General features: G+C 49.9%; 12 protein-coding genes across 12 annotated transcripts; 5 read left to right on the forward strand and 7 right to left on the reverse strand.

Annotated features, from left to right (window-relative positions):
* Positions 1–2: 2 nt before the first annotated feature.
* On the reverse strand, positions 3–1148 carry ANOM_009984 (HNH endonuclease signature motif containing protein; the record flags this gene model as incomplete). Its single annotated transcript, XM_015555240.1, has 4 exons — positions 3–155; positions 238–762; positions 846–985; positions 1066–1148. Coding segments are annotated over 4 exons (828 nt in total), but the record flags the coding sequence as incomplete, so codon positions are not given.
* Positions 1149–2092: 944 nt separating this feature from the next.
* Positions 2093–4343, forward strand: ANOM_009985 (putative SprT family metallopeptidase; the record flags this gene model as incomplete). The annotated part of the gene is made up of 2 exons (XM_015555241.1): positions 2093–3222; positions 3278–4343. 2 exons carry the CDS (start codon positions 2093–2095, stop codon positions 4341–4343), a joined length of 2196 nt encoding a protein of 731 aa, XP_015402414.1.
* Positions 4344–4612: 269 nt separating this feature from the next.
* Positions 4613–5602, reverse strand: mog1 (Ran GTPase-binding protein MOG1; the record flags this gene model as incomplete). The annotated part of the gene is made up of 3 exons (XM_015555242.1): positions 4613–4637; positions 4904–5446; positions 5526–5602. The coding sequence occupies 3 exons, from the start codon at positions 5600–5602 to the stop codon at positions 4613–4615; spliced, it is 645 nt and encodes a 214-aa protein (XP_015402416.1).
* Positions 5603–6111: 509 nt separating this feature from the next.
* ANOM_009987 (NYN domain-containing protein) lies at positions 6112–7700 on the reverse strand (the record flags this gene model as incomplete). The annotated part of the gene is made up of 2 exons (XM_015555243.1): positions 6112–6732; positions 6792–7700. 2 exons carry the CDS (start codon positions 7698–7700, stop codon positions 6112–6114), a joined length of 1530 nt encoding a protein of 509 aa, XP_015402415.1.
* A 947-nt stretch (positions 7701–8647) lies between these two features.
* Positions 8648–9031, forward strand: ANOM_009988 (heat shock 9/12 family protein; the record flags this gene model as incomplete). Its single annotated transcript, XM_015555244.1, has 3 exons — positions 8648–8681; positions 8740–8932; positions 8989–9031. 3 exons carry the CDS (start codon positions 8648–8650, stop codon positions 9029–9031), a joined length of 270 nt encoding a protein of 89 aa, XP_015402417.1.
* A 147-nt stretch (positions 9032–9178) lies between these two features.
* On the reverse strand, positions 9179–10039 carry ANOM_009989 (uncharacterized protein; the record flags this gene model as incomplete). Its single annotated transcript, XM_015555245.1, has 1 exon — positions 9179–10039. One exon carries the CDS (start codon positions 10037–10039, stop codon positions 9179–9181), a length of 861 nt encoding a protein of 286 aa, XP_015402424.1.
* Positions 10040–11951: 1912 nt separating this feature from the next.
* On the forward strand, positions 11952–13315 carry ANOM_009990 (pyridoxal phosphate-dependent aminotransferase; the record flags this gene model as incomplete). The annotated part of the gene is made up of 2 exons (XM_015555246.1): positions 11952–12399; positions 12459–13315. 2 exons carry the CDS (start codon positions 11952–11954, stop codon positions 13313–13315), a joined length of 1305 nt encoding a protein of 434 aa, XP_015402421.1.
* Positions 13316–13949: 634 nt separating this feature from the next.
* ANOM_009991 (uncharacterized protein) lies at positions 13950–15461 on the reverse strand (the record flags this gene model as incomplete). The annotated part of the gene is made up of 2 exons (XM_015555247.1): positions 13950–15255; positions 15313–15461. 2 exons carry the CDS (start codon positions 15459–15461, stop codon positions 13950–13952), a joined length of 1455 nt encoding a protein of 484 aa, XP_015402422.1.
* Positions 15462–16346: 885 nt separating this feature from the next.
* Positions 16347–17694, forward strand: ANOM_009992 (uncharacterized protein; the record flags this gene model as incomplete). The annotated part of the gene is made up of 3 exons (XM_015555248.1): positions 16347–16405; positions 16459–17486; positions 17537–17694. The coding sequence occupies 3 exons, from the start codon at positions 16347–16349 to the stop codon at positions 17692–17694; spliced, it is 1245 nt and encodes a 414-aa protein (XP_015402419.1).
* Positions 17695–18365: 671 nt separating this feature from the next.
* Positions 18366–20680, forward strand: cog6 (Golgi transport complex subunit COG6; the record flags this gene model as incomplete). The annotated part of the gene is made up of 2 exons (XM_015555249.1): positions 18366–18668; positions 18737–20680. The coding sequence occupies 2 exons, from the start codon at positions 18366–18368 to the stop codon at positions 20678–20680; spliced, it is 2247 nt and encodes a 748-aa protein (XP_015402420.1).
* A 140-nt stretch (positions 20681–20820) lies between these two features.
* On the reverse strand, positions 20821–22105 carry ANOM_009994 (Nif3-like dinuclear metal center hexameric protein; the record flags this gene model as incomplete). The annotated part of the gene is made up of 5 exons (XM_015555250.1): positions 20821–21259; positions 21304–21664; positions 21723–21848; positions 21904–21946; positions 22058–22105. The coding sequence occupies 5 exons, from the start codon at positions 22103–22105 to the stop codon at positions 20821–20823; spliced, it is 1017 nt and encodes a 338-aa protein (XP_015402413.1).
* A 1622-nt stretch (positions 22106–23727) lies between these two features.
* On the reverse strand, positions 23728–25510 carry ANOM_009995 (FAD-binding dehydrogenase; the record flags this gene model as incomplete). The annotated part of the gene is made up of 2 exons (XM_015555251.1): positions 23728–25020; positions 25103–25510. 2 exons carry the CDS (start codon positions 25508–25510, stop codon positions 23728–23730), a joined length of 1701 nt encoding a protein of 566 aa, XP_015402418.1.
* Positions 25511–26435: the final 925 nt, after the last annotated feature.

Below are 26435 nucleotides of genomic sequence, written 5' to 3' on the forward strand. Positions count from 1 at the left end.
CCATCCTCCTCCTCCTCCTCCTCCTCCTCCTCCTCCTCCTCCTCAGTATCATCCAGCTCGTCATCGTCCACATCGGCGGCTCCACTTATTGCGACGGGTCGATTCAGAGTCCCTCGCATTTGGAGAAGTTCCATAGATATCATGGAAAGTAACATCTAAATAACCATGGTCCCAGTCAGGACCCATCAAGCTCTCAACCAAAGGAAGTTCGAGCAATCGCCTTGCTAAGGGTTGTACAATCTCAATGTGATAATCAGTGAGTGCTCCATAGGGCCTGTTGAGAGGATCATCAGTGGTCATAGTAATCCCATGGCTTGAGCAAATCTTTATCTCTGAGAGACAATCAAACAGCTTTGCATGTTTTGGCCCTGATTCCAAGGCTGGGGGGAGAGACGGCTGGGTGGAGATGCTCATTCTTTTGGCAAATTGTCTGGTCGGCAGCCGGAAGACATGAAGTGTAAGGGATTTCTGATCTTCAGAAAGATTCACAGGCTGAAAGGCAAAACGACCTCGTCCCCAGAGTCTGTGCGCATTGGGGCACAGTGTCAACAGGTTTTGGCATACTTCTGTTCTTTCGTCTCCGATAATCTGTTGTTTCCACTCATTTATTCGCTCCTGAGTCCAAAACGCTGACAAAATACCCCAGAACACAGAGTGGGCCTCGCTGCTCGGTTTCCCCATGGTAAAAGGGAAACTGTGGCAAACCTCGATGGGTTCGCCAGCATTGGTCACAATACAGGATTCCTGATCTCTCTGTGCACACTATTTATTGTTAGCAATAATATTATATTGTCACAATAGGTGGGGAAGACCTTGGTCCAAAGATAAATAAAGAATAAGCTTACCAGTTTTTTTGCGGCATCGGAACGTTTGAATGGTGAGGCTGCTTCTGATGGGTCTTCTTCTATCTTTCGTTTTCGAGAAACTTGTGCGGTGTCCAAGGTATCATCCTTTTCATCGCTCTTTGTTCTGCGACGAGCAGTCCCTAAGCGTAAATGGAATATTCATCAGCAAAACGCGTTTTTGAGAATGCGTAAGAAATTCTCACTGATAGTTGGTACGTACAAGATTTCAAGACAAGAAAATTCTCAGGATTCACAAGGGTGGCAACAACCGGTCTGATGACCTCACTCCTGTAAATGCCATGCGCCTGTCATTTTGAGACCGACATTTTCGGTCCAAATATTTCGCTCGAGAGATAGGCTATGGTAGTAATCGTGTCACAGCACCTCATGACAGAGATGTATGAAGTGGGTGGTTGAAAAGACGTCTAGATAACCATTTTATAAGTTCAGACACACCCTCAACTGTGTCCCCTATATATCCAATATGGGCTAGTATTTTGAACCCTGTAACTATCAGTGCTGCCGGCCTTTCTTTCAATGTCGGTGACTGGTCTTCATATAACTTTCGGGGGAAGCTCAATTTGCACGGCAATGTCCTGCCCCGGTCGAGATTCCTGAATCATATCAAGTAGCTCTTAGAGGCGTTCCACATCAGAGAACCAAAGAAAGGACCAGGTGGCGCTGTCAACGCGTTTGATGCCAGTCAAGGCGCCGATCTTTTCAATCAACTGCACCCTCTGCGGCGATGTCTATGGTGCCTTCCATAGCTAACCTTGATAAATGTAAATAAGGACGATCTACTCCAGAGTATGAGCGGTTAGCAGTGGGGACTTCAAACTCCAGTCCTATCCGGGGATTGGAGGGAAACGCATTGTGGGCCTGTGAAGCTCTCGACTAAATTGAAGTTAGAACGCCCGGCCAAATCTGGGAATCTCAGCGAGAGGTAACCCGTGACAGCCGATCAACAAATTCAATGCAAGTTTCAACCCACGGATCAGCGGGAAGCGTTGCCATGCCAACGACCCTCCCCCAGCTGCAACTCAATATCGTCAACACTTCCACTGAAAGCAGCTCGAGCTCATGCAATATCTCCATCCAGCTTTACTTATATTTCCGACACTGCCTATGCTTTAACAGACCGGATATTTGATATGTCCTACTAAACCACGACAATCACAGCAACCCACCACGATCGTACACTACCAAAGCCACATATATATATATATATATATACTAGCAGAACGACCATGGCTCGACTCAACCCAACGAGCCCCGTGAAACAAGGCGGCACGCGTGAGAATGTGACCAAATCAGTCCGCAGACTGAAGTCCAACACCAACTCGGTCTTCTCGAGCAAGTTCAGAGACACGTCGCCCACACCCAAGGTGGGAGATCATTCGGGTACATTATTCGACGAACCGGAGTTTAAGCGACCAACTGCGAGGGCGACGACAAACGATAAGCCTGTCCAACGACAGAGAAAGCTGCAACGGAGCGGGACTGTATCGAGCGGGACGTTCAATATCTTTTCCGATAGCGATGGACTGAGCGACCGTGAAGATGATGTCTCCTTCGCATCAACGATGCGCTCCTCGACTACGCGCTCTTCGACGGAAGGACGTCCCAGCGACCCGTTGCAGCTGGCACGTGCTAACTCGCTGCTGATGCCGCAGTCGAGGCACTCCAGGAGTCGGTCGACCAGGAAGTCCGAGCTCTATGATTACACAAAGGAGAATTATCCCGTGGAGGAGGTTGTGGAAGATTACTCCACTACCTCTTCTATTAGCCGGAATCCCTCTGATGCATCCTCGACGCGGCGTTCTCCTACCAGGAGAGAACCGCGGGAGGCAAATACTAGAAGACAGAATGGCCGTCAGTTCCGGGATTATCGCCAGCCGGCAAATCGGTCTGAGGACGAGGAAAGTGATGGATTCAACTCTCTGGATGACTTCATCGTCAGTGATAACGACGAGCCTAGCCATCACGAGGCATCTGCCAGCGACTCAGAACCAGAAGAGAGTAAGAGGGCACCTTCGCCGCCGAGAGTGAAAAGGAGACTGGTTCGGGGCAGACGACTGAACCCCGAGGAACAAATCAAGAGAGCTCTGGAGAGCTCAGTGCATACCAACCTTCGCCTCGAGCCGTCATTACCCGCTGCTGTTTCGATGCCCTCTTCGGACCCCCAGGCCAGTCCAAGAAAGCTTTTCCGCAATACCTCCAACATCAATCAGAAGATGGACCGTCTGGATTTGGAGGACGACGATGCTGATGTGAACGATGATGCGGTTGACCACGACACTGCTGAAGAGGCTGCTGCCGACGAAGTAGACGCTGATGAATATGACCCGTCCGCTCAACTCCAACAAGACTTGGATAAGTAGGTCTCGATGCTGCTACATACGCTGAGGCCTAAAATGTTGACTGTCAAATAGTTTTCTAGGAGGATTCGAGCCTCGCTCCCAGAGTCCAGAGATCGAAAAAGTGAATTTGGAAACACCACCTGCCAGCCCCTCCAAAAGTGCTCTAAAGTCACCCTCAAAAGGCAAAGCCCATATTCCACCCACACCTTATCGCGAGAGCGTAGATGCCTTCTGGTCCCAGGAAGCTACAAACGAATGGATCGATCAACATTCGCCCCGCAAATTACAGAACTTACTGCAGGAACTCGACGAGTCAGACAACGAGATCGATCCCGAGATCATGCCCAGAAGCAAGACAACAAAGAAGGCGGCCAAGCCTCCTAGCAAGACGGCCTTGAAAAAGGCCGAGACGGAGAAGAAGAAAGCCGCCCTTGAGCGCAAGAAGTCGTTTGATAACAAGAAGGCCGCCGTCGCAGAGGACTTCTTCAAGGTTTTAGATGACCACGTTACTGGTGGCCGCATCCAAGAAATGGCCGAGGAAACGGGTGGTGTTCAGATCATCTGGAGCAAGACACTTCAGACTACCGCTGGACGGGCCAACTGGAAGCGAGAGAAGCTACGCACGGAGGGCACGCTTGGGACCGAGCCCCAGACACCTGGAGGATCTCTGTCCAAGCACCATGCTAGCATCGAACTGGCTGAGCGGATTATTGATGACGAGGATCGCTTGCTGAACACACTAGCTCACGAGTACTGCCACCTGGCCAACTTTATCATCTCCAACGTCCACAACAACCCCCATGGAGCAAGTTTCAAGCAATGGGGGCTGAAGTGCAAAGAAGCCCTGAAGGACCACCCTGTCTATGGCGGACGCTTCGAAGTCACAACCAAGCACAGCTACAAGATTGACTACAAGTATGTATGGAGCTGTGTGGATTGTGGCCAGACATACGGGCGTCATTCCAAGAGCATTGATACGACCAAGTCTCGATGTGGAAAATGCAAAGGTCTGCTCCAGCAGATCAAGCCAAAGCCACGGAACGTCTCGCCCCGAAAAAAGCAGCCCCTCGGAGATGCCGAGCAGGTGGCCGTCGACGAGGTCGCGAATGTGTTGGGCGAGATCAGCTTGCGTAACTGAGGCACTTGCAGCTGTTCGGTCAAGTCATTAAAGGTGTTTACGGATTTGTCTCTCATTCTACATACATTTCGGGAAGATTTGCCTGTCATTCTAGCGTTCATTTGATGACGATATATCTACATATGGTGTTCTCTCTTTAGCGATGATATGTCTGTCCGTCTCTCATTTGGGATACTTGTTTTTCTGAGGTTGATGTACACAACGATCCTTATGCAATGAGCACACGAGTATGTATATACATTGGTGGTACTTGGGTGTTCATAATCGATTTATTTCGGATTGACTATCACTAAGCTATCTAATTAGTCTTTCTATATACATGCCAGTGTGCTAGTCATGATTTCATCCATGATACATGCAATTCCTTGACCCATCCATACATACCAAGCCCGCCATGCAAGAGTCCAAATCTCATGATATCCTCCAAGTACAGTCCCATCATTCCCAAACCCATCAATGAATCATACACACCCCAAACAACCCCCAAAATGCAAAAAAAGAAAAGAAAAAGAAACCTAACAAAACAAATCCCAGTCAACAACCTCCAGCCCTCCACAAACGCGGTAATCAACCCATCAGCCAGTCTTTCCTCCGCCTCCAACGCCCTCAAATCGCCCGCCTTGTCAAACTCCTCCCTGGGCACATTCACAAAGACCACCAAATCCGTCTCCTGCTCCACGAGCCTGACCAGCAGATACCACAGCGTCACAGTACTAGTCAGCCCTCCCTCCGAACTCGACCCCGCAACCGCGCCCCCAATTCCAACCCCAGAGCCAGAGCCAGTAGTACCCCGTCTCCCCTTCGGCGAAGTAACTCTCACCACACCGCGATACGCCACCGTCCCGGCCGGGAACTTCCCCAAGACGACCCGACTCGGCGCCGCCACGATCTCCAGCTTGTCGTCCTCGTCGCAGAGGTCGTGCACGTGGTACAGCGCTGCTTTGGCGTCTGCGTCGAGCTGCTGGTGCTGCAGACCCGGGATGAGTGTATCCACGGCGAGGGTCTCGGCGTCGGTGACGCGTTGGTTTATCTCGGTGATTTGGGATGTGAGCGTCGTGGGCGACAGGTAGACTTCTTGGTGGGAGGGAATTTCGCGGACGTCACTGTTGTTGTTTTTTTTCTTTCTGTTAGTAAGTTGTGTTTGGGGGTTTGTTTCTCTTTGGGGGTTGAGGGATAACGTACCTTGCGTCGACCCAATTTTGGGGCGTTAGGCCTTTGATGGCGCCGCCGTAGAAGTCGCGCGCGGTGTATGTTGTCATCTTGTTTTTTGGGGGTTTGGTATCTTTTTTGGGGTGATGCGGGGTAGGTTGGTTTGTGGTGGGGTTGATGTTATTAGGAGGGATTGTGGTGGTGGTGGTGTTCTCCAGATGCTGGGGTTGCTGTCTTTATAGGTGTCTCTTGGGAGGGTCGTGAGTCATGGAGGAGGATTGTGGTGTTTGAAGGAGAAGATCGAGGAAGTTGATTTCTGCTTTGGGATGGATTTGAAGCTTTTCGGGCCAATGAGGGACATGACGTCTCGTTCGTTGTTGGCGGGCGGTAAGCTTATCGCCTCCTGATTGGAGGGCGGGGTCATTCTCACACGAGCTGCCCTTTGGTGTGACTCACGGGACTACGGTCTAGACTATGCATAGACTACTACTAAGTACTTATGATAATGCCGTGTAAAAGAGAGATTTAGATTCAATGAGACCCTGCGAATATAGGCCTGACGACTATCTAAGGTATCTAGGCTCATAGGCAAGAAGTTCCTGCTTCCAGACCATCCGAATTACATGTCCAACAGCTCTTCGATATATCCGTCCAACGCGATCATCTTGAACTTGTTCCCCCATTTCGAGCGGAACTCTTTCTTGCGATAGGCGTAGCTGGTCACCTGGGAGAAGCTCACCAGTTCCACCGTCCACCCCCGCCGCAGCGCTCGCTCCACCATCTTCATGAATCCGCCGGAGAACTCAGCTTCCGCCGCGTCTCCCGTAGCTAAAACGATGGTGGCTGGCTCGTCCGTATCCAACAGGCTTTCGAGGATCTTCAGGTGCAGAATTTCGTCCACACCCTGTTCGACCCAGCGCTCCTCCGGCGCATCGTTCGTTTCAGAACCACTGCCTCCGTCCGGAGCGCCTGCCCGCGTACCCTTGCGGAATTTCATCTGACGACGAGTCGGTTGTTTCACCTTGTGCACTCGGTCGAGAATGTTCGTCTCGTACCCGAGTTTCTCGCCGTCGTCGATCGCAGCGAAGCGGTCGGAGCCCACTAAGACCCTCTTGGCCGTGGGCCGACCACGTTCCAAGATCAACGAGAAGTTCTGGAATGAGAGTGGCAAGCGGCGGATCCGTGTTTTCACAGGGATGTTCCGGGATACTTTCATGGAATCGTGAAACCCGACCATAATCTGGACGATGGCGATGGTCAGTAAAGGTCGGACGACACTGACGGGGGAAGATAACTTACATTCGACATATCGACAAAGACATGAATCGGGCGAGATGTGGGAGGAATGCCCGGCTTGGACTTACCAGACCGCCCCACTTGAGTTATAGTTTCTGCGTAGTCGGGGAAGTTCTTCAACAGCTTCGTTAAGAGACCAACCTTTCGATCGGTTGCCGACTTGTACGCAATGGGCTGCACACGAATGGCGCCACCGGGGAGGTTTTGGATAGCGATAGGGGCTAGAGCCCCGCCGGCTTCATCAAACGATGATGGCGGGGTTTCGGACGACTCACTCAAGACCTCCGGTATGCCCACCTGAGACGGGACTAAAGAGAGAACGCCCCGTTTGCCGTAAGACGGGTCGAAGATGCTTGGGTTATCGGACTCTGCCTCCGCAGTGCTCTCCGACAACTGAGGTTCATAGGTTGGTTGCTTGGTTTGGGTGCGGTGTTTCGTGGTACGATATTCAGCAGCAGTCTTGTGGGACTTGGACACATCTGATGTGGGGATCGGCCGAGGAGGCGTACGCGGAAGTGCCTTACCAGGGCTATCGACGGTTGTGGTCCCGGGAGAAGGACGTTTGAGGATCTGAATCTGCTTAGGCTGCTGTGGAGGTTGTTCGACAATGCTTTCCTTGGTCGCTTGACGAAGTCCAGCTTCTGCACCAGGCGTGGTGTTGCCAAGGAAATCCCAGAGTGAAGAGAAATCACCAAGCTTTGGGGGTCCACCCCTCTCGGGCTTCAGATCAGGTGCCGAGTCAGCTAGACCTTGGGCAGCAACCGTGCTGGGCCCGGGAGTGGATGGAGCTTGGTCGGAGTCATTGTGGCGAGCAGGGATGGAACGGTCACTGCCGCTGTACGTCGGCGAGCGCAGTAGATTAATCACCGGAGTGAAATCCCAGTTTGAAGAAGGTGTGGCCGACGATGGCATTGACAGCAATGGACACAGATGTTAGATACAATGTTGTGTAGGGATTCCGCTCGAAGTAGGGATGTGCCTGGTGGCAATGCGCGGGGTTTGAAAGACGGAAGAGTAGAAAGCGTTCAAGTACAAACGACAACTATAAATGTGCACAATTCAAACGCAACAGATAGGGCATAAAGATAAAGCGCATCAACATGGTGGTCATTGAGACCCGACCAGACGACGATGTTCACGCCAAACGCATTGAAAGAGAAGGTAAGTTGACAAAGGACGAGAGAGAAGTTAGGTTAGGTTAGGTTAGGCACGGAGACTCGGAGACTCGCCGCCTGCAATGACTCGCCGCGTGGCGGTGAACAACTGTCGTGGTACTGCCATGGCTTACCGCTTGCTACCTTGAGCCGACAGCAACACTAGTCTGAAAACGGAAGGTCCCTTCTCGGCCTTCGGTGGGATATATAATCCGGTGGAATTATATTTCCCCATGACCCACTACATCCGCTAAGTCTGTTTCGGCCTAGTCTATCCTGTAGGTCATGACGACGTCATCGGTCCAGACTGTCACCTCGCAAGGATGACGATTTCAATGTTTATCCCTGCTTTCTTCTGGAATCGCCAATTGTACGGCTGTCTAATGGTCATTGGCGGGTTCCCTCGTCACCATGACGCGAGATTCACAGATCCTCGTTCCATGGATACCGTTCTAGATTCACGTTCAGAGGCCAGACCTCAACATACATGTGCCTCGGGTGAATTGCGTAGCGGAGAGAAATCAAGGCCATCAACGTCATGGGAGTACGGATATAGCAGCAGATGAAAGATATATAAACCCTCAATTCTCTGATCTTTTATTCCTTCTTCATCAATCTCAACAAGACAAACAATCTGACTGCAACTACTCTACCAATCTTACACTTTTAACCACTTTTACACTTTCTACCAAACTACTCGCAAACATGTCTGACGCCGGACGCAAGGACTGGAGCACCAGTACGTTGACATTCTTGAACATGATGCTGCATCGGATGTCTCGCTAACTTCCTCGCAGAGGCCAAGGAGGAGCTCACTCCCGACTCCGCCAAGTCCACCCAGCAGAAGATGAAGGAGGGCGCCACTGATATTGGTGACCGTGTCGCCCGTGGCGTCCAGCCTGACGACCAGAAGTCTGGCATGCAGGAGACCTTTGACAAGGGCCAGCGCATGCATGACAATAAGGCTCACGGTGGTACCGACAAGTCGATGTAAGTGTTCATGCATAGCATTCGAGCTATTGCCGAGAGACTAACGGATTCGGCAGCCTCGACAAGGCCAAGGACGCCATTGGTCTCGGTGACCACTAAGCTTGTGTGTGGAGGATCGCCTGTGGCCGTTCATCATGGATAATTTTATGATTTGATGACTTAATCCTCATGTACTGTTTTAAGCTTAGTATTCCGTGTCGATTAATGACCATATGAATTAATCAGAACCCAATATTCTGAACCATTTCACTTCCCCCGTACGGATTGATCAAGCTTCGAGTCTCGTTCCTGGGTAAGCTCATTGAGTTCCTCTAGCAACTCCCGATACTTAGCCCGCGCCCCTTGGACATCTGTAGGAAGGTCATGGTACAGCTGAAGTCGATGTTCCAAAGTTTTGACCGTGTTCATAAGCTTCTTGACGTCTTCCTCTTCCGCCAGCAATTCTTCCAACGTAGGCCCTTTACTCTGATTTCTCTTCAAAGTAGCAATCCGATCCTGATACTCGCCCACTTTAGCAGCGAGCGCTTTCGTACCTTTCGTCCACTCCGCCGTCCTAGCCGGCAGATCAGCCGGAACCTGATAAGCCGGATCGGACCTGAGTTCATCCAGTTGCCGACGCAGCGCCTCCAACTCCCTCTGCAGATAGTCATGTAGCATATCCACCTTCGCCAACTGATCCTGAACGCCAAATTCCTCCTTCGTCAGTTCGATAACCGACTGCCCCAGGTGTCCCGCATCCGCGCTCAGCGCACCCAACGCGGCAGCCGATTTCGCCAGATCGTCCAGATCCTGCTCCCCCCTATCGTCGAGACAAAGCTCCAGCTCGTCAAGTATCTCCTTCTTCTGTTTCTCTTCGGTCTCTTCGCGCGCCTTGAATCCCTGCACGGCTTGTTCGCGTGCCTGGTGTACGAGGGCCGCTTCCTCGTCGGCGGTATCGTTGGCAGCCGCTAGGGCAAGCAATGTCCGCAGTGTATCTTCGTTTCGCTCGAATGTGGGGACTGGGTTCGGGGCATAGTGACGACTGAGCCAGGAGTTGACGTAGGCCCAGTCTTTGGCCTGGATGGCTGCTTGTCGCGCTTTGGTGGGGGAGAGGAGGGGGCTGTCCATTGGCGGTAAATGTTGGAATCGAGGGGGTGGTCTGGTCGTAGTAAGATTCCGCTTTGATTTACGAATTGATGTAATAAAAATTGGAAAAGTATTCGTTAGGGTATAGTCGCTAGTATATCGAAGTTGGAGTTTAGTAGATTGCGGTTCGTCCAACGGGGATAAAACCGTTAGTCTGCACTCAATAAATGCCAAGACGCGCTACTTGCATAGGAGTATAGCAGGAATAACATTAGTCCGCCCGATGTATGTATACCATTGAGGAGAGCTACTGGACCATACTTTCAATTTGCATATAATCTAGCTGAGGTCGTTAGGAGAAGCCCAGGTCAAAGTGTAATTAAAGTAGGCTCTGAATGTGCAAAGGATAATGGAAGTTCGGGTCTCATGGAAATAAGATAAAAAGAGTAGCAAACTTACAACCATCTTCAATGAGCTCCATACCTGATGATTTCAATCTACGGGACTTTAATGGGATAACACCCTTGAATGTAGATTTAGAATATAAGTAATGCACCAGATATTGTGAGCTATTTTGAATCCCGGAAAAAGGAAATTCTAAGGACATTTATATCAAGGTTATCGAAGGAGAAGCGCATACTAGCACGGAATGGCTTCTCTATGTAAAACACGTGTTATCAAGGCCAGATAAAGTAGTGTCTAATACAATGGAGAAGATTGTGCAAAGTGCATAATCTCATCATGATAGGATATTTTGGATAATGTCGCACCACCCCCTAACTAGGTCGGTATCAGAACTGGTAGAGATCCTGGTATCTTTATGTTCTGTATTGCTCAAATGTTGCTTGATGGTGATGCTTATAGGGCGGCGTACAAAGAGACGTATCCTCTGTCACGGTATATACAGTTTTCGCTCTTTTATGTGCGTGTTCTGCCTGGACGTTTTCAGCGCTCTTGCAGGTCCACTCGAACAGGCTCGCTGGAAGAAGCTTCAGTAGGTGACTCATTGCCATTTCCTAGATGGGAAGTAATTTTACGTGGGGCCAGCAGATCTGGCCCGCACTAAACCATATCATCCTGGCTAATGTTAGTGCAGGTGGGTTCCTGAAACATCCAACTTTCAAGATGCCTCGCCGTCTTAGCAGTAGCGCATGATCTACTGTGATACGTTGATGATGAGATTTAGCTCGACCCTCATTTAGTGTCGAACAAATAGGGTCCAAACAACTTAAACTTGTCTCGGTTTCTTACTTTTTTATTCCCCGCAGTGCATGTTCGATGTTATCACTTTGCCTTAGTAACTGCACTTGGTTATACATATTCCGCTAGTTAACGGACGCCTGTACTGGTAGAACCAATAGTTCAGGGTATTAACCAAGGGTTGGCCATATCTTATGTCGACAATACGGAGGGGTTAGGTAACGGGTGTCTTGGCCAGTATCCCTGCCACATACAAACAGATTGTTCTCTACCATCATTCAAATTACAAGAACGTAATTAGCGATGAAATACTGGTGGATGTTGTAGCGAGATTCAATTGGCCAAGCAAGGAAAACTAATGATGCTACCAGCTTCTCCCTCTATACATGTAAGACTTTGAATCCATGAAAAATAGCCTTTAAGCCGAGGTTTTCGCTTCTTAAGCCTCTGCTCGAGGAGTCATTGTCCGGAGGATGTTGGAAGGCGCCCCAGACCCACATCCAAAACGGCTACTTTGGAGAAGCCCTAACTCGGACTTGATGAAAATTGAGCCCGCGGACTCCCAACAACCCCTTGACGTCTGACTCACTCTTGTAGGTTATTATAAAGGCCCGTAGATGGCATGTATCGCTGAAATGGACTGTTGAAGAAGAGGTTCAGGAGTCTAAGTAACTCAAAAGGCTGACAGGACTACCATACGATTGTGGCATTTGAAACATTGCAGCGTTCTATAAGACCCATAGTTTTCGTCAGCATGCCTTCTACATCCATTGTACAACAAGATGACATGCCTCATGGAACTGCCGGTCGACCTGCGTATTCCTTGTCTCTCAGGGCAAGTGACTCGCTGAAAAACACCAGCAATGCTCTCTGGGACATTCTTAGCGACCTTTGGCATTCGCAGAGCAACCCTCACGGCGTCGTCACCCTCGGACTTGCAGACAATGCTTTGATGCAAGAACAGCTGCTACTTCGTGTGAACAGCAACTTCGATCTTCCCGGACGACATCTTTTGTTGAATGATACCATCACTGGATCTGTCCAACTTAAGACCGCTATCGCTCATTTTCTCACTCGGTATCTCAGCCCTTCTAAAGCGCTCAAGCCATCGCAGGTCATTGTCACCAATGGGGTATCGTCAGCAACCGAACACTGCTCCTGGGCTTTCTGTGACCCGGGCGAAGGGATTCTGGTTGGCGCCCGTATTATCGAGGTTTCAACAGAGATATCTGCTTGCGGCCAGCAGCTAAGCTCGTTCCAGTCAGCTTCGACGAAGTAGATCCCATCAGTGTTTCGGCTGTGTCCAAATACGAAGAAGCTATTCTCAGCTCCCGTGACCAAGGCTGTACTATACGAGCCATCATGCTCTGCAACCCGCACAATCCCTTGGGTCGATGTCATTCGCGGTCGTTCCTTGCGGAGCTGATGAAGCTTTGTCAAAAATATGGGATTCATTTGATCAGCGATGAGATATATGCTTTGTCAGTTTGGAGACATGGTCTGGACAGGGCGACGCCCATGGAAGATTTTACTTCAGTGCTTTCCATCAACCCTGATGGGTTGATCGACCCAAAGCTTGTCCATGTGTTATGGGGTGTTAGCAAGGACTTTGGCGCGAACGGAGTGCGACTAGGTGTGATTATATCCCAAGAAAACGGTGACTTGCTTGAAACGATCAGAGGGGTCGGCCAGTTTAGCTCGATTTCGGGCTTCGCAGACTATCTGACGACAACTATTCTCGAAGACGAGGAGTTCGTGGACCGATATATCAAGGAAAACCGTGAAAAGCTTGCTGCAGCCTACAACTATGTTGTCACCTTCTTGGATGACCATGGAATACCCTATACAAGAGGATCGAACGCGGGGCTCTTTGTCTGGTGTGATCTATTAACAGCGTATCGGAGAGTCCAACCCAACAGTCCACCTGATGACAGCGACTCTGCAAAGCAGAACAGAAGTAGGGAGCTGGGAGAAAAGTTGGCGCAGCACAGAGTGCATCTTGGAGTTGGCGATGACTTCGGTAGTGAGCAGCCCGGATGGTTCCGCATTACCTTTTCTCAACACCGTGCCCAGCTTGATGAGGGACTGAAACGAATCGTCAAAGCCCTTCACTCTTAGGAGTTTGGGTAATTGAGATTCACAGTGCTAGTCGACGCCCGCTCTGCTATAGCTGATGTGGTCTACCGTTGAGAGATCACCGGAGCTACATGACACCACGAAGTGACTGTACTACACGCGCCGACGCATTTCCCCTGCTGTGAATTACGATAACCTTGCTCTTTCGTTTAGTCTGATCTGTTTTATGAGTTGATTAAATCATTTAGCTAGTTGAATAAAGATTGAGTTTTAGCTAATGGACTGAAAGGATGGGGGCTAGTTCCTTAAGCAGAAGTACTAAAAAAGACATCCCTGCAGTCCTTCTAGTACAGAATTTGTAAATGAGGAGTAGCGCGAATGCCTGACGTTACGGACAGGCGCTGAGGTCAAGGCAAATCCAACGAATATTATAATTTATCAACCGCTGAAAGCTTGGGTTAACCCGAACGGTGGTAGATGGGAGAAGGACAATCAACCGACTTCCTCGCAAATGAAGATGTATGTACCTCAAGCAGCGGTGGAGGGCGAAAGGTCAAGGCTAGCTGATTAAATATGAATTTATAATCACTAACCCGTAGTTTCTACCCGTAGCAGTTGCTCACAGTGTGAGAATTAGCTCTGACCACCTGCTCAAGGCCGATGCCTGGTCTTCTAATTACACACCAGAATATAGACTATCCTCCATAGAGATATAGTCACTTGCTAAGAATATACCGAGTCTTGTCGCAATTTCCTTCACCCGGCGCAATGAAGCTGCCTTCCCGGCATCCCAACCGTTGTTGGGAGCATTTCGACATCGGATCTCCACCGAATTCTCATAAGCAACTATAGCCTGGTACAAATACCCTTGTGCCTCCAACGCATTACCTAGGAGATAGAAGCTCAGCATAGCATCGAGATTCAACTGTCGCTCCTCAGAGTAATCGAATTCGTTCCCAAGGCGATATACCCGCATACATAAATAGCGTGCCAGAGATTCTATCTCTGTATATCTTTGCTCTTGACCAAGAGACCTCATAGCCGTATGCCATAGTGTAAACGCCTCATGGCTATACTCTCCTAGCTCTTCGTCTACCTTGCCGAGAATGTACGTGATATCTACCGCGTCCTTCTCTTTGAAGAAGTCAAAGAATCCAACTGGATCTGCTCTCGGGAAGCTAGCCTGGTTGTAGGAGTAATATGTCTTGAAATTATGTGGGCCAGTCTTTGACCTCCACAGATATCGACAATAGGTATCAAAAGCCAGGTATAAGTGACCCGTCGAGTCGAGAGGTAAGTCCCTCAGGGACTCGAACATGGATTTCCGGGGATCGGTTTGCGGTAGGGTTTCCCTTGCTAAGGTCACAAGATTCCTGATCATTGCCTCTCCATGCGTGAGACCAGCTCTTTGAATCAGCAGTAGAATTGCAAGGATATCAGAAAACTGGCGATGGTGATAGTTCTGAACTATAGCTTTGTGGTATTCGAACGTGTTTTGCATCATGCGCTGGGCGCGTTCAGGATTCTTGGCTTTGAATTGACTCAAAGCATGAGAGATCTTGTTGTGCATATTACTGAGCACCGCTAGATCAGCTTTGAGTGTTGCGCTCCTCGCGTACAGGCCTCGACTATCCGGTGCCCATCTGCCAGCTTCGAAGGAGGAATCAAAGTGGACCCGAGTATAGAACAAAAGCTGCTGGAAAGACTTGAATGTGTCCGGTTGGCTGAGGGCTCTAAACTCAAAAGGAAGATGCATGAATGTCAGAAATTTGTTATGTATTTTCTCAGGATGTCGCAGACATCCTTGTCTCCTTTGACATGATTGCTCTACATGGCGGTTGTCCACGAGAAAGTCATTTGCAAACACCAAGCAGTCCCAAGTCGTTAATGCCAAGCCGAGATGATCCTTGATGAATAGCGCTTCTCCACGAAGGTTCTTGATGATACCGTGTTCTTTTAACAGGCGTTTTAAATGCCAAATACTGATAAGCCTGTTAGAATCACCGACGGTATATACTCATCGCCGACTGATCACGTACCTGAGTTGGGGTTCGAATCCCAATTGACGCTGTCCCTGCTGAAGGTACCGTTGGATTTCAGGGAGCATCCGGCCTTCGATCAAGTAAAGCCGTATAATTTCCCAGCGGCGATCGTTAAGAAGTTTGATAGTTGCTCGAGACCTATCCATGGCTAAAGCAGAAAGAGGCTTGTCCCAACAATACAATGGGTTTTTCATCCCTGGCTTTCTTGAGGAAGAAAGCCTAGCTGGAACCCTGGAATTTCGACAGACTACTTAAAACACATTGAGAAATCTAAAATTAAAACATGACCCGTCACAAACGTTTGCTTACGCCGGGGGTGTACTGTCTCTATGATCTCACTACACCACGATGTATAGAACAACAGAAGCCCATCTCCAATGAAAAGCTCAGCCCACGGACCTAGTCCCTACAAGATACTATTCATTGGATGGGGGCTACTACGCTAAGACAAAATCCACGGTCTTGACGTGGCTTGCGGTATACTGCCGCTGCACCTGTCCACTTCAGATCATTACATAGGTCAGCCTCGTCAACACCGGATCAGACCCGACCATTCAGAGCGCTCACCAGATGACTGCTAATGCGCACTTTTGTTCGTTTCGATTTAGCGCTAGCCATATAGGGTGATAGGACAGCCCGCTTTGGTTGTGTTCAATGCATGGGAATAGCCGCTTTGGCTTTGGAGGGTAGCATTTGGGGACAATACAATGTTTGCGAAATATGCCTTCCACCATCCCACGAACACAATTGACATGCAAGTGATGATGGGGATGGGTTATAAAAGGGCCTCAACTCCCCGTAGCATCTCCGTTCTTCGACATAACTCCTGGGTCTAATTCATTCTACGGAGAGCAACGGCCGAGCTCTTACCATTTCTCACCTCTCAATATCTCAACCAAAAATCTCAGTCTATATCTGTTTTTTGTTCCCACTATATCTATCTTCGGGACTCATAGTTTCAAGTCCTTGCAATATCTCGTCGAGCAATAGAGTCATTGATATTCGTTCACGGGTGTGCCTCCCTAGCCATCATGGACTCTAAGGTCGTGCGAACACAGGAGTGTCTTGCAGAGATGAACGATCACTTTAGGTCAGAGCGCCTTTATCTGGCTCCACCTATGATTTGATCTGATGTCTTGGTAGGAACACTAAGAAACCCGCCGATCTCCTGATTCTTCTCGGGCGGGTTGGAGCCGGGAAGTCTTCCCTCATGGAGGACCTCACTGGTTTGAGCGGATACTCCCAGCAGTCCGTGAACTCTGGTAAGCGCCTGTTGTCCAATGTAGCTACAGCTCGGTTGGTAATACCTGTTCCAGTTACCCAGCAAGCAGAAATTGCCAAAGCAGTAATCGAGGGTAAGGAGTACTTCATCATGGACACTCCTGGCTTCGATGTAGAGAACAAAAGTTTCTACTTCGAGATTCTACGCGGCATCCAATCTGTCCGCCACGTTGCCAGAATCACCGGTCTTCTGTACCTGACAGGTATCAACCAGTCGCGCTTCGAAGACTCTGACCGTCAGTTTGTTCAATTTATTCGTGCCTTATGTGGCGAGGAGTACATTCCCCGTGTGACTTTCATAACCACGTTCTGGACTACCGTCGCTGTTCAACAGGGGGTGACTTTCAACCGGCAGCTCGTGTCACTTCAACACGAGTGGGAACAAGGCCTTGGTGCCCAGCACCTGAGCTTGTATCAACATGGACGAGAGTATGATGCGCACGGACTGGATACAAGTCACATCATCAACTGGTTTATTCACCGCGGCCAGGTTGCACGACATGCCAAAGAGATGATTGAGCGCAATTACGGACGCACCGTATCTGAGTATCATCCCCCAAGGATTGTCAGAGAACTTGAGGCCAACATCCCAGAGTCGGAGACAGAGGCTGGACGGCTGCTTGGACTGAGCTCTGCTTCAACAAGCGAGTCTACCTCACGCGGACAGCCCAGGGAACCACCAGCGCAACGACGGCAAACGCCAACCCCATCGGAAGCATCCAGAAACTCGCAGCGGGACCCAGAAGCTCCCCAAGAGGCCCCTGCATCTGGTCTCTACACACTTTTTGATGGTGTTGCCAGGTTCATAGGTACTGCGCTTGGCAATATGACTCTTGAGGTGAATCTTGACAGTCCAGCGTCAGGCCAACCCCTGCGCACCGGTTCATTCGGTCAGTCTGTGCATATATTGACAACCATACCTCTGCTAATACCCTGCTAGACAGGAACTCCCCAGTCGATTGGATGAAGCGATTCGGGCTAGATCCCAGCAGGGAGGGACGAGCAAGGTATGCTGCGACCCACGGCATCAGAGGGGAGCCTTTCTCTGCCGCATGGGGTGATGCTATCCGTAGGGATGTTATGCGACGCTATGGCTAATGGATACTCGGCAGAGTAGATAGATGATAGGGCTGCTTGCTGGGAGAGCAGTCAATATACATGCAATTGTTTATTGTTTGAATCTCATTGAGGGAAGTATCAGTTGTCTTGGTTATCTTTTGTGGACTGTCTTCATGGCTCCGAGTCTGCATTTTCAATGGTTCTCAATACGAATTCATGACTTTATATTGTTGGTACCCGATAAAGCCGTGTTTACCAATGTAGATTGCTTGTTGTACTTGAACACGACTGCTGTAGTCAGTAAAGATAAGCCCAACTTAGTACTTGACGTTTAATGTCAAGGCACTAATTGGGGATCATCTTAAGGCCTTCATTGATTGCTTGCCTCTAGCTATCTAAAACTATCTAAGCCTTGATAGCCATCTTTGTGGGACCGCTTAGCGGCCGGAAGAACCCCCTTTCCGGGCCAATCGGCCACCAGGCGGAATCCCCTAGCCAACATTTAATAAACTCTCTGATTATACGTATACACTACTCTATCTAATTCATAGATTCCCGTGTCACGACTAGTAGCTGTTGGCTAGCCGTATAAGGACTAGCGGGACTTGGCATCTATATTCGTGGTCCGCCGCAAGATGCCCGAAAGCGTGACCGGCGTTGCTTCACATCCCGCTTCCGTTGACCTTCCACGGAGCACCAAGTAGCCCTCTATGACCAGCTATTTTCCCCCAGTTGGGGCCATTCCAGGTCATGCTTCGACCAGGACGCCTTCCCCAGCGGCTTCCCCGTTGTCACCGCCAGCGACGCAGCGATCCAATGCCTTGACGAACCGATTGACAAGTGTACTCTCCGCATCTTATGCCGACTCGGACATACGCGATGCGCTCGAGACCCTCAGCCTGCGAGACATACATAACACACCGGAAGTGCGACGACAATTGAGACTGGACGTGCAGAAGGAAGTGGTCGATTGTAATGCGGAGATCGTACGTGACTTTGGGAAAGTTGCGGAGGTAATTTGCCAACGACCGGAGGGGGTTGTGAAAGAAGAGACCGACGCTAATTCTGATGGACGAGACAGCAATTAAAGCGAATCGGTTCCGTGATTACCAGCTTGAACCAGACATGCGACGAAATGCGAAAGCACATCGACCTGGCTAGACAAGACACTGCCCCTGTCCTGGAGGAGGCATCCACGTTGATGAACCAGAAAAAAGAGGCCGAAACCAAACAACAGTTGCTCGATGCCTTTACCAAACATTTCGTCGTTCCGGATGATGATGTTTTGGTCCTGACGTCGCTGGAGGACCCCATAAATGACGAATTCTTTGACGTGCTCGCCCGTGTGAAGCAGGTGCACCGCGACTGCGAAGCTTTGCTAGGCGGAGAGAATCAGCGCCTCGGTCTGGAGTTGATGGACAAGAGCTCCAGAAATCTCAACTCTGCGTATCAAAAGCTCTACAGGTGGATCCAGAAGGAGTTCAAATCGCTGAATCTGGAAGATCCCCGGATCAGTAGCTCCATCCGACGTGCGCTGCGGGTGCTGGCGGAACGACCGAGCCTGTTCCACAGCTGTCTGGATTTCTTCGCCGAGGCGCGTGATTACACCCTTTCTGATGCCTTCCATTACGCGCTTACGGATGCGGCTTCCGGCACTGCAGGGGATAGTAATGTGAAGCCAATTGAGTTTTCTGCTCATGATCCCCTGAGATATATCGGTGACATGCTGGCCTGGGTGCATTCGACCACCGTGTCTGAACGGGAGGCCCTCGAAGCCCTTTTTGTGGCTGATGGCGAGGAGCTTGCGAGGGGAATCCAAGCCGGACTCAGCAGCGAGCCTTGGTCTCGTATCGATGAGCATGAGGAAGTCGCTTTTGATGGACAAAAGGCTCTGAGTGACCTCGTTAACCGCGACTTGATTGGAGTCTCTCGAGCTTTGCGCCAGCGAGTCGAGTTGGTGATCCAAGGTCATGATGACCCGGTTACTTGCTACAAGGTCGTTGGCCTACTGTCTTTTTACCGAACGACTTTCCAGAAATTACTGGGACCTAATTCTAACCTGGCGGAATTATTGGTGACACTGGAAAAGTTCACTTTCGGCCACTTCGAGGCTCTTATGAAGGACGTGGTCAGCAGTCTGTCGACAGACCATCTAGCTCTGACCCCTTCGGAGGATCTATCCACACCCCAATTCCTGGTCGATGCACTCGAAGGCTTGACTTCCCTTATGAAGACCTATGAAGCTTCTTTTGGAGCGGACGATACGGAGTCCACTTCGAACGAAAACCGGTTCACTCCTGTTCTCCGCGCCGCATTTGATCCGTTCTTGGAGTTAGCGACATCGTCAGCCGAGGAGCTATCCGATGCTACCGCGCGTGCAATCTATCTGACCAACATCCATCTTACTGTACGAACGACCGTTTCGGAACACTCGTTTGTTAGTACAACACATCTCAACCCCATTTCAACGAAACTCTCGTCCCTCCGCATAGATCTACTGGAGATCCAACACCGCTACCTTCTGGACGAGTCTGGTCTCCAAGTATTGCTCACAGCACTTGAGCCTTTCTCCCCATCATCGCTAGCGAAACCATCCGCGGAAACGGAGAAGCAAAACTCACACCCGCTAGAGAGCCAGCCGCAACACCAGCCTAACCTGGCTGACATTGCGACTCTGCCAGCCTTCCAACCCGAAGCTCTCATCGCGATCAGCCAGCAACTTGACGACTTCCTCCCGTCCGCCTTGATGGACGCCACAGACAACCTGAAACGCCTGCGCAGCGCCGCATTCGTGAAGAGCGTGACGGAGGAAGCGGTGGAGGCGTTCTGTCGCGACTTCGAGTTTGTCGAGGGTATGATCATCGGCGCTGATGAAGCAAGAGGGAAGGTTGATGTCACTCGTGTGGATAAGGGAAGTGAGACAGGTGCCGAGAGCGAGAAGGGCATAGAGGAGGGAGAAAGTGAATGGGGGTTGAGAAGACTTTTCCCCCGTACGACAGGAGAAATCCGGGTATTGCTGAGTTGATTCGACCCACACTCTATCCTAACCATGCCAGCATACTTAAACTCCAGTTTTTGTACATATCATTCCATACACATAATCTGATTCTACCAGTCCTACCACATAAAACCATTCCCATCCAATAACCCCTGATTAACATACCCCTAAACCCTCCTAACCATGATCCCATAAGGATCCCGATCCTGCTCACTAACATGCACCTCACACGCCCCATCCTTCAAAACCTCCGCCAAACCCTCCTCACCACCTTCCAACGTCTTCAACGCCTCCGCGCGCTGAGCCTCCCACTCCCCCTTAAGCACGCCCTCCAACTTCTCCCTCATAACCGCCCTCAAATACCCCCTCTCCGTATTTGAATGCGCAAGCGCAACAACCACCTTCCCGCGCTCAATCGCCGCCAACGCCTCATGATGGCTCATCTCGCCCGTAAACAGCAAATCAGGAACATTGCCCCCCTTCATCAGCACACTCGACCCGGACCCGGGACAAACGCCCACCGTGCGAATCGAGATCTCATCCACCGACGCCCCCTGCGGAACCGCAATGGGGATACCACCGGGGTATCCGACACCCTGTGCAATTCTATCCACAAGTGTTGTTAGTGGCTGTGGAGAATCGAAGGTAACGAGACGGCCCATTCCGGCTGTTCCATGTTCTCGGGCAGAGGGGGCGCAGAGGGGTGGATGGTTGTTCTGGTGTGGGGTGGGACTGAGCTCGCGTCGGCGGGGGTTACGGCGTGCGGGGTTGGGTAGGATGGGGCGGAGTAGATCCTCGAAGAGGATTGGGTTGGTGTGTTGGTGGTAGTGGACGAGGGGGTGATCGAGCCGGTTACGATGTCGCAGAGCCAGTCGGCCATTCCGCCGGGCGTGGCGTCGACGGCTGTGTGCGGGGAGTAGACGCTGACGCCTTCCTGGGCGAGGCGGAGGAGGGATTGTTGTTGGGGGTCGGTGAAGGTGAGGGATTTGAGACCACGGAAGATGATCGGGTCTGGGGATTGTGTTATATTAGTGATCTTCTATCTTTCTAGGTTGGAGGGGTCGCGTACGGTAGGCGACAATTGCGGAGTCTTTGCGCGCGATGGCTTCCTCTGCGACGGCTTTCGTGAGGTCTATGGCTAGCAGGACGGAGTTGTTTTGGCGGCGGGTTGGGTTGAAGGGGGCTTCGAGGAGGACTGGAGAGTGTGTTAGTTGATTTGAGTGAGGTGGGTTGGAGAGAGAGGGGCTTACGGCCGGTGTTATCCCAGCTTTGTCGGCGAGGGATTCGGGGTAGCTGTGTGTGTTGTTAGTAATTGGGTTCATGGGTGGTGTATGCTGCTCAGGCCAAGTGGGCGAGGGCAATTGGGAGAGGTAGAATTGCATACAGCTTCCTCATGGAGCTCACCACGGCCTTGGTGAAGGGCGATGACGTGGGGGACAGTGATGCAGACATTGTTGAGTAGAGACGGACAGAGGACCGGAGAAGAGGGTTCATAGAAGGCTTTATACTGCTAGGTAATAGGGTTGAGGAGTGATTTAAAGGAGGACTTGTGTATGTGGGGAATTGAAGCTGTGAGGTATAGAGAAGACAATATCAAATGATGCCGATTAGATGGAGGAGCAAAAGCTGACGCCACAGTTCACCAGCCACACCATTTAATCACATGACCTTACAAAACCCCAATTCAATGCATTCTTACCTTATCCTAGTATTAACGTAGTTGGTTTTATTTATGTAATGTCTCAGGATGTACTGTGAATCTCTCGTCGATGATTGGATAATTGGTATGATGATTTATTAGTCGCCTCAAACCAGTGTATTGTCGACTCAAGTTACCTTGGTATTCGAGTGCTTTTTGACGCTCACCCAGGCAAACTACACAACATAGACTTATACCTCGAGAAATACTAGTAAATACTGAATGGGCGTATTAGTAGCTGGACAGTCGAGCCAAGGATAGCGAAGCCAGGTAAACTATATGCAACCGCCGGGTTCCTTATGATATTCGACGGATTGGAAATCTTGAAGGATGGACAAGATACCGGCGATGATCTCGCCGTAGGAAAACCCGCTGAAGGTACATCAACTACAGTAGAAAGGTATATACATGAGAGATTTAATATCAGGTCCATATATGATTCTCCATGTCGGCAGTTACTCTTATACCGTAGTGTAGATCTTAGCAGGTGACTTATCCAAGAATAGACTACTAATATCCATCATTATCACCGGGTCAGAAATTGTATCTTTTATGTTGGGCCATACTCAGTCATACTGATAATTCTTCTTCATACAATAAGGCAGGGTAAATTCTTGTTGATACCTGTGACGCCGTAGGGCAAGCCTTACTGTGGGTCCGTGCTTAAGCTTATCTAGAAATGTGGGTCAATTCCATCTCGGAAATTGATGTCTTGCTGGCTGATGCTTATAGTCATTGAAAAAGTGAGTGAAACGGGAGTAAAGCACCCTCAGGGCTCAGGTTGTATTGCCCAGAAGGTGCCTGCTTAGAATTTAAGTTTTTAGTTTGGTAACAATGCGACAGACAAAACATCCTCGGTTTTCCTACATTCAAGGATGAGGAGTATATGAACAAATGGGGAGGGCTTGATTAGCTTAATGCTTACAGTTGTTACATTGCTTACCCCAATTGTTGGATAGTGCCGTCAGAGGTACCTAAGAGGCTCAGTATAATCGATCGGTTTGTGTTTGATATTTAATCAGGCGTGCACCTTTCGACACAAAGGTTGGGCTGCCCATATGTACTTCATATCGAAATGGATATCAAGAGAGAGTCAGCCACTGACAATAGAATGTGAGGAGACGTATGGATGTCTTACCAGATATTAAATGTAACGCTAACAAGGGTCTAGGAAGCATAAATGAGTTCGAGGGCCAACTACCCTCAACCCTTGAGATACAAACTGAATTCGTAGGTGCATTAGGCGCCATGGATTTAAATGATACCCCTTTACGCTGTCCTTCACAGATAATAAACATAACATTTATACAGAACAGTACCTCGTCAGAAGGATGATCATATAGCACTTCTTGTAATATGTACACTTGAAAGCTTCTTACAAAGCAGGTCGTGGTGGCTTTCCCGCCACCTCTTCTGCTATTCTGATACCTGCCGTTCGCCCCGAGAAGATACAGCCTCCCAAGAACGTTCCTTCAAGTGCACTATAACCATGCACTCCACCGCCACCAAAGCCCGAGACCTCGCCTGCAGCGTACAGGTTTGGGAAATGTGACCCATCCGGGCGGAGTACCCTTCCATGCAAATCCGTCTCAAGACCTCCTAGTGTCTTGCGAGTAAGGAGATTCAGACGTACAGCGACAAACGGGCCGTGTGACGGATCCGCTAGCTTATGCAGCTTAGCCACTCGTCCCAGTCGATCTGGCCAGTAGTTGCGCCCATTCTGAATTAGCATTACTTGAGCATCTTTCGTGAATTTATTGTCAGTTTGCATATCGCGGAGGTGGATCTCGTGTTCGATCTTCTCAACATCTAGGGGGGGACCGCCTCGTTCTTTGGCAAGTTTGTTCATCTTAGCCACTAGCTTGGATATTGTTGGCTCCACCACGAAATCCACACCCTTATCCATGAATGCTTGAACAGGGCCAGGGATTGCCGAGCCAAGCGCTCGGTAAAACGTTCTTAGCCTGCTTTTGCTTGTCAAATCTGGGTTCTGCTCGGAGCCCGAGAGTGCAAACTCCTTGCTAATGATTGTCTTATCAAGCACAAACCACGTATAGTCATAGCCGGTGTTGCATATGTGCTTCAAGGTGGCAAGGGTGTCGCATCCAGGATAGAGCATTGGAGGAAGCCGCTTCCCTGTAGCATCCAACCACAGTGACGAGGGTCCTGGGATGATACGTATCCCATGCTGTGGCCAGATGGGATCCCAGTTCTGTAGACCTTCAGTGTAGTGCCACATGCGGTCTTCATTGATTACATTGGCCCCAGCGTCTTTTGCAATCCCAATCATGCGTCCGTCCACATGTGCGGGGACGCCGATAACGAAGTTTGACGGTGGGGACCCGAGTCGATCAACGGGCCAGTTCTTCTTAACCAAGTCGACGTTGCCGCCGATGCCTCCACTTGCAATAAGCACTCCGCTGCCGTACACTTCGAATGTGTCGATGCTCCTTCGGTTGCTGGCCTCACCGCGTGCTGTGTCCGACGGTTCAAGCACTTGGCCTCGTACGCCAATGACAGCACCAGTATCCTCATCAACAATTAATGAGTCCACCTGACGGCGAAACAGGAACTCCACCAACCCTTTCTTTGCAGCTGCACGGACCGGTTTCTCAAAAGCCTCCACAATGGCGGGACCAGCACCCCAGGAAATATGAAATCTCGGGACCTAGAAGATGTGTGAGTTAGAGTCTTGCTTTCTCATTACACCTCTTTCACTGCACACGTCTTCCACCCGGGGCTAAACTGACTGAATTTCCGTGTCCTCCTGCATTCCCATCCCCACGTTCCGCCCAGCCAACACTGGCAAAACTCACCCCCAACGACCGGACATAACGCTCCATATGATCAGTCGCAAAGTTCACAAACGCCTCCGCCCATTTCCGGGGCCAGAAGTCACACTCCCGATCAAACCGAGCGCTGTTGAACCAGTCCTCCATTGCCAGCTTTCGACTATCTTGAATACCCAGCCGACGCTGGTCGGCCGAATTCACGCAGAACAAGCCTCCCAGAGACCAAAATGCTTGTCCGCCTAAGCTGGCTTCATTCTCTTGATCTATGATGACTGTGTGCACCTCACGTTTGGACAGCTCGAAAGCGGCGACTAGGCCAGCTAGTCCACCGCCGACGATGATGATGGGTGAATTCTTCTCGGCCATTCTTGGATATCAAAAGCTGTAAATTCTCTCGGATATGGTAGATTGTAGTTCAGAGTCTGGGGTAAAATGTGGAGTCGTTGGATTCTGGGCTAGTAGGTAGTACTTATATTGCATGAGATCACGCGATGGAGGAGCCCTCGGAAGACGGCTTCGGTCAATTCACCTCGGCGAATTTATTCCTCACCATCACAGAGTGGACGGAAGGTCGGCAGGAATTGTTCCAGGAGTTCTGGTTTTGGCTTCAGTCTGTGCTCCATGTCGGCCTTGTATTCGACCTGTGCAGTAATTTGCAGTTGGCTTCCTCTTTGCGATTCCCCGTGGAAAGTCGGCATTTGAAACTTCACGCCAGGCTTGCTTCTCCTCTTCGGTGAACTGGAAATTCCCTCCTTTATGGCCTGTTCGTACCATGTACCTCCCAGCTCAGGATTCTTCTCGTAGATCACTAAGTCTAAGGTAGGGATTGTCTGTATGAACCGTACGGCTGCAATGATTCCCAAGATACACGCCCGGTCTATCTTTATCGCACCTCGATGTTTCTAATACATCTTACAAAATCAGGTATACAGACCCCCGTACCCCTTAATAAGAGATATGGGAACCTCTATCTCTTCCTTAAATAGGCTATTAAGATGAGTAGGCTGACTAGCGAATTAGACTATGCTTCAGATAACTAAAGTTATTGACTATCTCCACCCGCTACGCTCCAGTCCAAACATTTCCCCGCAAACTCCCGTATACAGAGGTCTTCGTATGAATAATTCAATCATTCATCCTCATCATACGCTAGTATTAATGGTTACAAGTAATTTACCGACTCAATTTATTCATACAACGTTCGTTATTGTTTAAGCTTTCTTCAATTCATCTCGAGCAGCAAATGCCCATACGAAAAAGGATCAAGAGCCTCGGCGAAGTTGAGTTAAAG

Source organism: Aspergillus nomiae (genome assembly GCF_001204775.2).
Source record: "Aspergillus nomiae NRRL 13137 chromosome Unknown contig00441, whole genome shotgun sequence".
NCBI classification, from domain to species: Eukaryota; Fungi; Ascomycota; class Eurotiomycetes; order Eurotiales; family Aspergillaceae; genus Aspergillus; species Aspergillus nomiae.